General features: G+C 53.3%; 1 protein-coding gene and 1 non-coding gene across 2 annotated transcripts in view; one reads left to right on the top strand and one right to left on the bottom strand.

The window, feature by feature from the left end:
• The window catches only part of Skap1 (src kinase associated phosphoprotein 1), a 234,409-nt gene that overhangs the window by 174,518 nt on the left and 50,685 nt on the right, over positions 1-9,206 (top strand). Inside the window, exons 7-9 of the mRNA XM_023718126.1 lie at positions 1,058-1,182; positions 4,547-4,610; positions 6,642-6,842. Coding sequence (XP_023573894.1) covers positions 1,058-1,182; positions 4,547-4,610; positions 6,642-6,842 — 390 coding nt within the window. The remainder of the gene's footprint in view (positions 1-1,057; positions 1,183-4,546; positions 4,611-6,641; positions 6,843-9,206) is intronic.
• On the bottom strand, positions 3,854-3,958 carry LOC111817378. The gene has a single exon (XR_002821598.1). It is a non-coding gene; the product is annotated as a U6 spliceosomal RNA (small nuclear RNA).

The following is a 9,206-nucleotide window of genomic DNA, read 5'->3' on the forward strand; positions in this document are numbered from 1 at the left end:
TGCTTTGCAAGCTGTATAACGCCCCTAAACTCGAACCCATGCTGAGATCCAGCAGCCACAAGTTCTCTCCTGAACTCCAGGCACACAAGCCCACCAGGCAACTACTATTTTCTTCAAACGAATTTGGCCTTCGGGCCATTGTAAAAATGTACAAATGTCCCTTGCATTTAAATAAATGGCTGGGGGTGTCCAGAGGAAGGCCCGGCCTCGGGGCTGTCGGCTTAGAGCCTTCGTCCTCTCCACGAGAGGGCGGGGGAGCGGCAGAGGAGAAGGCTGGGAGACTTTTATTGACCGTTTTGCCGTCAAGGTGAAATAAAATCTGGCGACCACAGAAACAACAAAGCATTTTAGTGGCCAGTTAGAACAAGAAGAGATACTTCAGGAAAAAAGATTTCGGTGTCCAAAAGCACTGCTGCGTGGCTCCCTGCTCGCCAATTACTTCTTATTATGCCCGGGACATTTCCTCAGGGCACTCAGCGTCTGTGGATTTTTCCTGGCTCAACCAGGTGGGGACGGCAGTGTTTTGCTCCTTTGCTTTCTTTTTCACCTTGTCACCCCGCTGTCTCCCACAAACCCTTTTGCTCAGCCATGCACAGTGGTGCGTGCCTGTTGTCCCAGTACTCAGGAGGTTGGGGCAGGAGGACGCTGCGAGTTTGCAGACAGCCTGGGCTACAGAGCGAGCCCAGGGCCTCCCCTGAGCCACTGTCCCCGATGCCAGTGCTGCCGCTCCAGAATGGCCTTGGGAGCCTCCAGGCCATGGCCCCTCTTTCTCTCTCTCATCCTGATACAGCTGTTCATCTTCGAGCATATTCTCCGTCTCTGCGTCTCCGCTGCTGAAATGACCCTCTCCCTCCGGGCACCCCCTGGCGCTGCTGAGGCGGGGGGCCCACTGGCTGTCACAGGTGCTTCCTCCAAGCGCCCCTCATAACCTCTGAACCACCGTGGTCCTTGGGGACCGCACTACTGTCTGCAGACTGTAATGGGACATCACAGGGACCATGCCATCCCCAGGCTGGCGCCGCTCTGTAGGGACCCAGGGAGCTTTGCTGTCTTGCAGGCAAACAGCCCAAAGGGACCTTCGCCATGCAGGGCTACAGTGTCCGGATGGCCCCCCACCTGCGCAGGGACTCCCGGAAGGACTGCTGCTTTGAGCTGACCTCGGGGGACAAACGCAGCTACGAGGTAGGACAGTCCCAGGGTCAGCAGGACTACGCTTCCCTCTCCTGTGGCGATGCTGGCCTGCAACCTCCCTGCCACTGGCCCATCCCTCAGAAGCTCAGCCTCTGGCCTCACCTTCTATGTCGTCTTCTGCGTCCCCTGGATGTCCTAGATGCGCCCCTTCACGAAAACACCACCTCTGCCCCTGGCCGGTGCCAGGCACCCTGCAGCCGCGCCTCTGCCCACCTCTCCTGCACCTCTGTCCTGTCCTTTATTCCAGCCAGTAGCTTCGCTTTCTCCCATGAAAATCGAAATTTAGAATGAAAAATGTCATCTCCCCGCACGTCCACCTCGCTCTCCGAAGGAACTTCCTGTGGCGTGTGTGGCCGCACCGTGTCACTGGAACAATGTCTAAGGTATTGGTGACAGGGTCCCTAGGAGGACAGCACAGTGCGGAGCCAGAGGGCTTCCTCAGAACAAGAAAGACTCGATCCTCACTGCGTTCATTTTTATTCATCTTGAGTCTACTTCCTGCCTTTCAACCCATTATAAAGTTAATTAAAACAATAAAATTTATGGCTATGGGTAAAAAATGATTTTCACCAAAAATATTTAGATAGATAAACAGATAGAGGGGCCGGGGAGATAGCTCAGTAAAATAAGCACTTGCCTGGCAATCACAGGGTCCTGAGTTTAATCCCTGGTACTGCAAAAAAAAATTTAAAAAATAAGCAGATAGATAAAATATCCTATTCACTGGTCATTTTTATTATATCTCAGCTTTACTGAAGCAAGGTAGCAAAACCTTTGCTAACTTATGCACATTTAAGGTAAATTAAGCAACGCTTTCGCTCCTCAAGTTTTCTCAGCATTCAAGTTTTATATTGCTATAATAACTTAATCTTTATTTTGATAAAAAACAGTCTACCAATGGGGGCCAGGGAAATGGCTCAGTGGAAGAAGTGCTTCCCTCGCAAGCACAAGGGCCTGAGTTCAATCCCCGGTTCTGCCAAAAAAAGAAAAAAGAAAAGAAAGAAAGAAAATAAACTGTCTACCTCTTCCTTAGACAATTTCCATAATTTTTTAAACTTTGAACAATTTTCCTATCGAGTTTTCAAAATATAGATGTGTGCTGGTTATGTGCCTAATTTTACCATTAAATTCTTTGTTGTTGTTGTTGCTGCTCTTGTTGTGGCCAGCTGAGCCTGCCTGGTGGGGGCAGGAAGGGGGCTGGCGTGGCGTGTGGAGCCAGGGATGGAACCGCGGCCCCCGCACTTGTCTAAGTGTGCCTAAGCAGGCACTTTAGACCACTGAGCTATCTTGCCGGCCCTTTCACTGTTAAATTCTTTCTTTCTTTCTTTCTTTCTTTCTTTCTTTCTTTCTTTCTTTCTTTCTTTTGCGGTACCAGGGATTGAACTCAGGACCCTGTGCTTGCCAGGCAAGCGCTTAGTCTACTGAGCTATCTCCCTGACCTCACCATTAAATTCTGATGAGACACAGGGGGCCAGTGAGATAGCTCAGAGACTGAGCACCTGCTTAGGCAAGCGCAGGGACCAGGGTTCACCCCGCCCCCAGGTGCGCTGAGCCTGCCACTGAGACTGGGTGTGTGGCACACACCTGTAATCCCAGCGCTGGGGAGGCTGAAAACAGGAGGATCCCTAGGAGTACAAGCTGCATAGTGAGACCCTGTACCTAATACATTTTTTAAAAAAGGAATTCTGATGAGACACTAGGTGGACATGGTGGCTCAAACCTGTCATCCCAGCATTCAGGAGGCTGAGGCAGGAGGGTCAGTGGGGATTTGAGACCAGCCTGGGCTACAAAGTGAGCTCAAAACCAGCCTGAACTGCATAAAGAAATCCAGTCTGAAAAAGACAAAATAAAACAAAAAAATAAAATTCTGATGAGACTTTATCCAAGTGAAAGCTTATGTGAAAATCAAAAATTTGGTGTAGAAATGTCATCTTAGGAACTAATAAGGGGGCTGGGGAGATGGCTCAGTAGAATAACCGCTTCCCTGGCAAGTGGAAGGACCTGAGTTCAATCCCCGGTTCTGCAAAAAAAAAAAGAACTAATAATAGGGCCAGGGGTGTAGCTCAGTGGTATAAGCGCCTGCGTAACAAGTGAAACTTCTTCAGTTCAACTCACGAAGGCCCGCCCTTGCCGGCCGGCCGCAGTCTCGGGAGCTGCCTTGCAGCCCGCTTGCTTCCTCCCTGCGGGGCCGCTGATTCCAGCCGCAACGCTCTGCGGGTTCTCGCTCCGCCTGGCTTCCGGTCGTCCGTTCTCGCTCATTCTCTTCGGCGCTCAGCTCTTCAGCGTGCTGTGCTTTCTCCAGGGGAGCCGAGCCGCCTGCTCCCCGCGACGCGCAAAGCCGCTCCCCTGCCGCAAGGCGCAGCTCCGGGGCCACCGCCTCAGCCCACCTCCCTGCCTTGCTCTAGGGGTACCTGTGCGTCCGTGTCCACCTTCACCCCAGCCGCTCTCATGGTTCGTTGGTACAGCGCCTGTCTGGCATCTGCAAGACCCGGGGTTCTACCCCCAGCACTGGAGAGAAAGACATTACCGTGGTCGATACAAGGCCTCCCACCTCATATGCAAATTGATCTGTTCCTTCTCTTTTCTTTTTCTTTCCATCATTTTTTTATTATAGGTGTGTGAACTCAGCAAACCATTCCAAGAGTCCAGTAGTCCATAACAGAAAAATATGGAACGCTTCACGAATTTGGTGTAATCCTTGCGTAGGGGCCATGCGAATCTTGTCGGTATCACTCAATTTTGGTATATGTGCTGCCGAAGTGAGCACAACTTTTCTCAAATAAATGCCTGATGAAGGAATAGATAATGAACACAGATGTCTGGATTTTAGGGCTGGGGAGATAGTTCAGTAGAATACATGCTTGCCTGGCAAGCACAAGGCTCTGAGTTCAATCCCCAGTACCACAAAAAAAAAAAAAAAAAAAAGCTGTTTGGTCCCAGCATTCGGGAGGCTGAGGCAGGAGGATCACAGGGAGCTTGAGGCCAGCCTGGTCTATGTAGTGAGTTCAAGGCCAGCCTGAACTACACAGTGAGACCCTCTGTTAAAAAATAATAATGAAGGGGCTGGGGAGATGGCTCAGTAGAATAAGCACTCCCCTGGCAAGCGCAAGGGTCTGAGTTCAATCCCCGGTTCCACCAAAATAATAATATTATCTCTGGGTATGTAAAATTGCTGAAGGGAAAAAAATCGCTTTAAGTCAGCTGTTTGGTCTTTCCTTTTTTAATATTAATCAGATAGAGAATCTGTACCTTATACGTGACTCGGACAGTCACAGCTTCCTTTCCTTGGAGCTCGCTATCAGGGTCCTGGATATTTTGCTGCAGATGACAAGTTAATCTGCTGACCTCTCTCCAGTTTACAGCTGCTAGTCCAGCGGAAGCCAGAGACTGGGTGGATCAGATCAGCTTCCTGTTAAAAGGTGAGTGGCAGTGGCAGTGGGACAAGGCACCCTACGCTGCGGAAGCAGAGTCTGGAGGCTTCTGGGGGTCTTTTTTCTGCTCTCCCTCCCCTCTCCTGTCCCCACCTGCCCGCTCCCGAATTTTTTTTTTTTTAACTTCTTAGGGAAGGGTCTACAGGGTGATCAGAATCTCCCTACTAGATCAGACGGACATGTAGTGACCCACCTGTTTACAGCCTCCCAAGAGCTGGGATTACAGGCGCGCGCCACCACGCCCCGTCTCAATCGCCCTCTCAGCGCGCCCGGGCAGGCCAGCACGGCAGGCCCGGGGATCGAACCCCCAGCCCCTGCACCCCTACATACTAACAGCAAATAGCTTCACTTGTCAATCAGAAGATAAGGACATCATGAAGCTGAAGGTGACCTCTGATGCCACCTCCTCCTTCTAAGCTTAAGAAAAAGGAATCCCGAAAGCCAGCTCCTCGCCATCTCTGGCCCCCTTTTCTTTTATCCTGGAAGGAAAATCCATAATATCCGACTTCACGTCATCGCACTTATAACTGAGGCCCAAGTTCTTCCACGTCTAGTCCTGGCGGGAAGTGGAGATCTAAACTGATCGAGGCGGCCCTCGGGGACCTTGGACCTTTCGCACCAAGCGCTGTTTCCCAGGCCGCAGCCGCCAGATGCCTGCTCCTGGACCGCCCTCTGCTGGCCGCCGCGTTCGGCCGCGTGACCCAGGCAGCCTTGTCACCCGCCTGTCCCCAGCGGAGCCACTCTGCGCCGGCCGGAGCGCGCCCACCTAAGCACACCAAGCCCGCTCCCCGGCGCGTCTAATCTCTGCACGATTTTATTAGGGACGAGGAGGGTGCGCCGAGCTTTGGTCTCGAGGGTCGCCTGTTTCACCCGCCCCTGCCGCTGCGGTCACAGGAACAAACGGTCGCACCCTGCACCCGCGTGGCGCCGGCGGAGCGGGACCCGGCGCTGCCCGCGAGGTGGCGGGGCACACGCGCGCCTAGGCGCCGGGATTTATGCGTGTAATATCGGCCTAAGTGTGTGAACCTCCATAAAACTCAAAGCGGCTTTATTGAGCTGTACCCTGTGGTACATTCAGAATCCCACATTGAAGAAATTATTCATCCCGTTTTCCTTTAAAACAAACCGAATAATACCGTGGCTGGAGCCGCAGATGTGCCTTTGACCCCTCCCTCCGAGGAAGCAGCGCCAGGATTCAGGCGGAAATGGTCGCAAAATCTTTATCAAGAGCCTAATCGATTCTCTGGCTCTCACAGGGGACCCTCGATGTCTCTCCATCCTGCTCCCCCAGCCCTGGGGTGCGCCCCACCCTTACCCACCCCGCCCACCCTGCTGAGGTCCCAGAGCAGGATTTGGGGGAGCGCTGTCCCACCCCACCGCCCCACCCCTCCTGCGGAGCACGAGCCTTCTCTGGGCCCCGTCAGAATGCAAGCCAACTTCGGGGCTCCCGCGGCACACTGGGGCGGTGACCCCACTCTGAGGCCCACAGAACAGAGTTGCGATCCTTTCCACTGTCCTGTGGCTGCGGGGCTGCTGTATTTGTCCTGTCCCCCATTTCTTTTCCTCTTCCACTTTCTCCCATTTTTGTTTTTCTTTATAAACAAACTGGTCTGGAATTCTGCACTTCGGTCCCTGGGGGAAGGGCTTCCTCTGCCGCCACCCCGGTCACCCCTGCTCCGTGCACGCTGGAGAACACAGGCCACTGCGGTCACCCCTGCTCCGTGCACGCTGGAGAACACAGGCCACCTTGGCTTTTCCTTGCCGGGCCTGTTTTTGTCCCTTCAGCCCCGGTTCGTCCTCACACACCTGTGCCTTCAGGGCAGCTTCCTTCTGGTAGTCTTATTGCAAGGAACGCTTTACGTGGTGCTCGGCTGAGCCTTTCTTGAGACCCGGCCGGGATGAGAAAGCACCTCGAACCCTGGCGCCGGGTTTTCCTTGGGCGCGTCTTGGCCCCACCGCCTCCCTGATGCCCTCCCTGCCTTCTCCCCTCCTGATTCACCTTTATCTTCCTCCGGGCAGATCTGAGCTCTTCTACCATCCCGTACGAAGAAGAGGAGGAGGACAAGAAGGAGGAGGAAGGGGAAGAGACCTATGATGATATCGACGGGTTTGAGTCCCCGAATTCTGCCTCCCGGGGAAGACCTGTCCTCTTGCCTGGGAGCCTGAGGACCCAGGGGCCTACAAAGGAGAGGGAAGAGGGCATCTATGAAGTCCTCCCAGGTGAGACATTGCACCTTCTCGTTATCTCCTCCTAGTTTCAGAAGCTCTGGACCTGAGCTAGGCATGGTGGCCCACACCTGTCATCCCAGCACTTGGGAGGCTGAGGCAGGAGGATCTCTGAGAGTTCAAGGCCAGCCTGGGCTCCACAGTGAGTTTGAGGCTAGCCTGGACTACAGAGTAAGACCCTGTCTCAAAAAAACAAAAAGAGCAACACTGGACATGCAACCTGGAACACTTCATAGGAAGCCAGATCTAAACATCGCCCTCTGAAGGCGGAGACATGATCCCAGCAGAAAGACTCTGGGAGCAAGATTGAATTTGATCAGAGTCTTTCCTGTGCGCCATCTGCTGTGCCGGATGACTTGCTTTCAAAGGTTCAAGGCTCAGAATACTCTGTCCGCTTTCGCAGGTTTGCCGTGAGTTCGGAGCTGAAACATCACCACATTGTGACTTCTTTCCAGGGGACTGGGAGAAAGGACAGAAGTCAGGCTCCAAAGTGTGAAGGATGTCAGCCAGGCCGTGGAGGTGCACGCCTGTCATCCCAGCACGCAGGAGGCTGAGGCAGGAGGGTCCTGAGCTCCAGGTTAGCCTTGGCCACCTAGGAGGACCTGGTTCCCAACAAGAACCACAGAAAATAGGGTGCGGCAGGTCTGTGCTATGCTATGGGTCACCCTTCTGCCCACAGCAGGATAGAGCGGCATCACAGAAAACACTGCACAGTGGGGGCCGGGCTGTGCAAACCGCCCCCAGCCTGCAGCCGAGAGGTCACTAGGCCCCGGGGAGGCTGCGCTTCCGGCTGGTTCTCCAGGAGCTGCGTGGAAATTCGCCAGGTGTCAGCACTCTGCAGGAAACTCAAGTTAAGCCTAGATTTATAGCAACAGAAACCTCATCCCAGATGAAGGTGGGAACCTAGGAATCTAGCACTCAGGCCCCGGAGACAAGTGGGTGGCTGACAGCGTCCTCAGTAGGGAACTTGGATTCAAGACTTCCTAGGAGCAGTCAGAGCCTCTGGCCTGGACTCTAGATTCGTCGCTAACCTGGGAGCAAAGCCACATTCCTGGACCCAAGGAACGGGACTGTCAGGCAGGCTGTGGTGGTGCACACCTGTCTTCCCAGCACTCAGGAGGCTGAGGCAGGAGGATCACCGTGAGTTCAAGGCCAGCCCGGGCTACAGAGGGAGACCCTGTGTCAAAAGAGAAGAAAGCAGGACTGTGGCCCCCCAGCCTGACCCAGGAGAGCCGGCTTCCCAGGCCCCAGGCCTCTGCCAATCCCTTCTCCAGCCTTTTGCTGTTGTGTTTTATTATGCAAATGATATCTTGGTGGAGGTCGAGCAGTTGCTTGTGTCTGAAGCTGAAAAAAAAATGATAATTTCCTCAGCAAGTCATCGTCGTTAATGAAGTTTTACAAAAACAGATACAACCGAAGGAAAATAAAATTTCACAGGTGATAAATTTTTCCAATTTCCCTGGCAGAATTCGATAGGATTGTTAAATTAAGAGTGAAGGTGTCTGTTAGAAAGCAACGAGCGGTGATGGGTAATTTTATAGAGTGGAAAATTGAATCAAATTGCAACATTAAAACATAGCTCCTCTGAGAATCTTCCCTCTCACAGCCTGCTCCGCCGCAGCAGCGGGGTGCAGAGACAGATCTAAAGCGCAGCAGCGCTCATTCCCCAAGACGAAGAGGACACGCGCTCCAGCTTGGTCTCAGCCTTCCCCTGAGCGCCCGACCCTGCGCTCCTGCCCGGGGCTGGGGACTGCCCAGATGTCGCCCCACTGGGGGTCACAGCTGTGGAGGATCCCACTGAATCCCTCTGCCTTGTGGGGTGCAAAGGAAAGGTATTGTTATGTCTGGGGTGGGGTGCGTGCCATAATTACCGCAACCAGGAGGCTGAGGCAGGAGGGTTGCTGAAAGTTTGAGGCCTAAACTACATATCAAACCCTGTCTCAGGAAGGAAGAAAGCAAAGGAGGGTGGGAGGGAGGGAGGAAGGGAGGAAGGGAGGAAGGAGGAAAGGAAGAAAGAAAGGAAGGAAGCGTCGATCTTCTATGAGCTTGTGTAATTCTCAAAGGAGCCAGGACAGAGAGAACTCACAGATGCGAAACAAAGGGAAAGAAGCCACTGAAAATGTGTGGGAAAGCCAGCACTTGTCTATGCATGGTTGATGGGATGGCAGCTGACTTCCTATGTCACCAAAGGACAACACTGTTCCCAGTCCCCCATCTCCTTCCCGGAAACCTCTCTCCATCACAGGTCTCAGAGCCAGCGCTGTAGGTGGGCTAGACAGGCATTTAATTATGATATGACTATTACATGTCCCATCACTTGTCTCAAAGGCCACCAACCAGCTGGGTGTAGGGGCACAC

The sequence above is a fragment of the Octodon degus genome, unplaced genomic scaffold (genome assembly GCF_000260255.1).
Source record: "Octodon degus isolate 3935 unplaced genomic scaffold, OctDeg1.0 scaffold00056, whole genome shotgun sequence".
NCBI lineage: Eukaryota > Metazoa > Chordata > Mammalia > Rodentia > Octodontidae > Octodon > Octodon degus.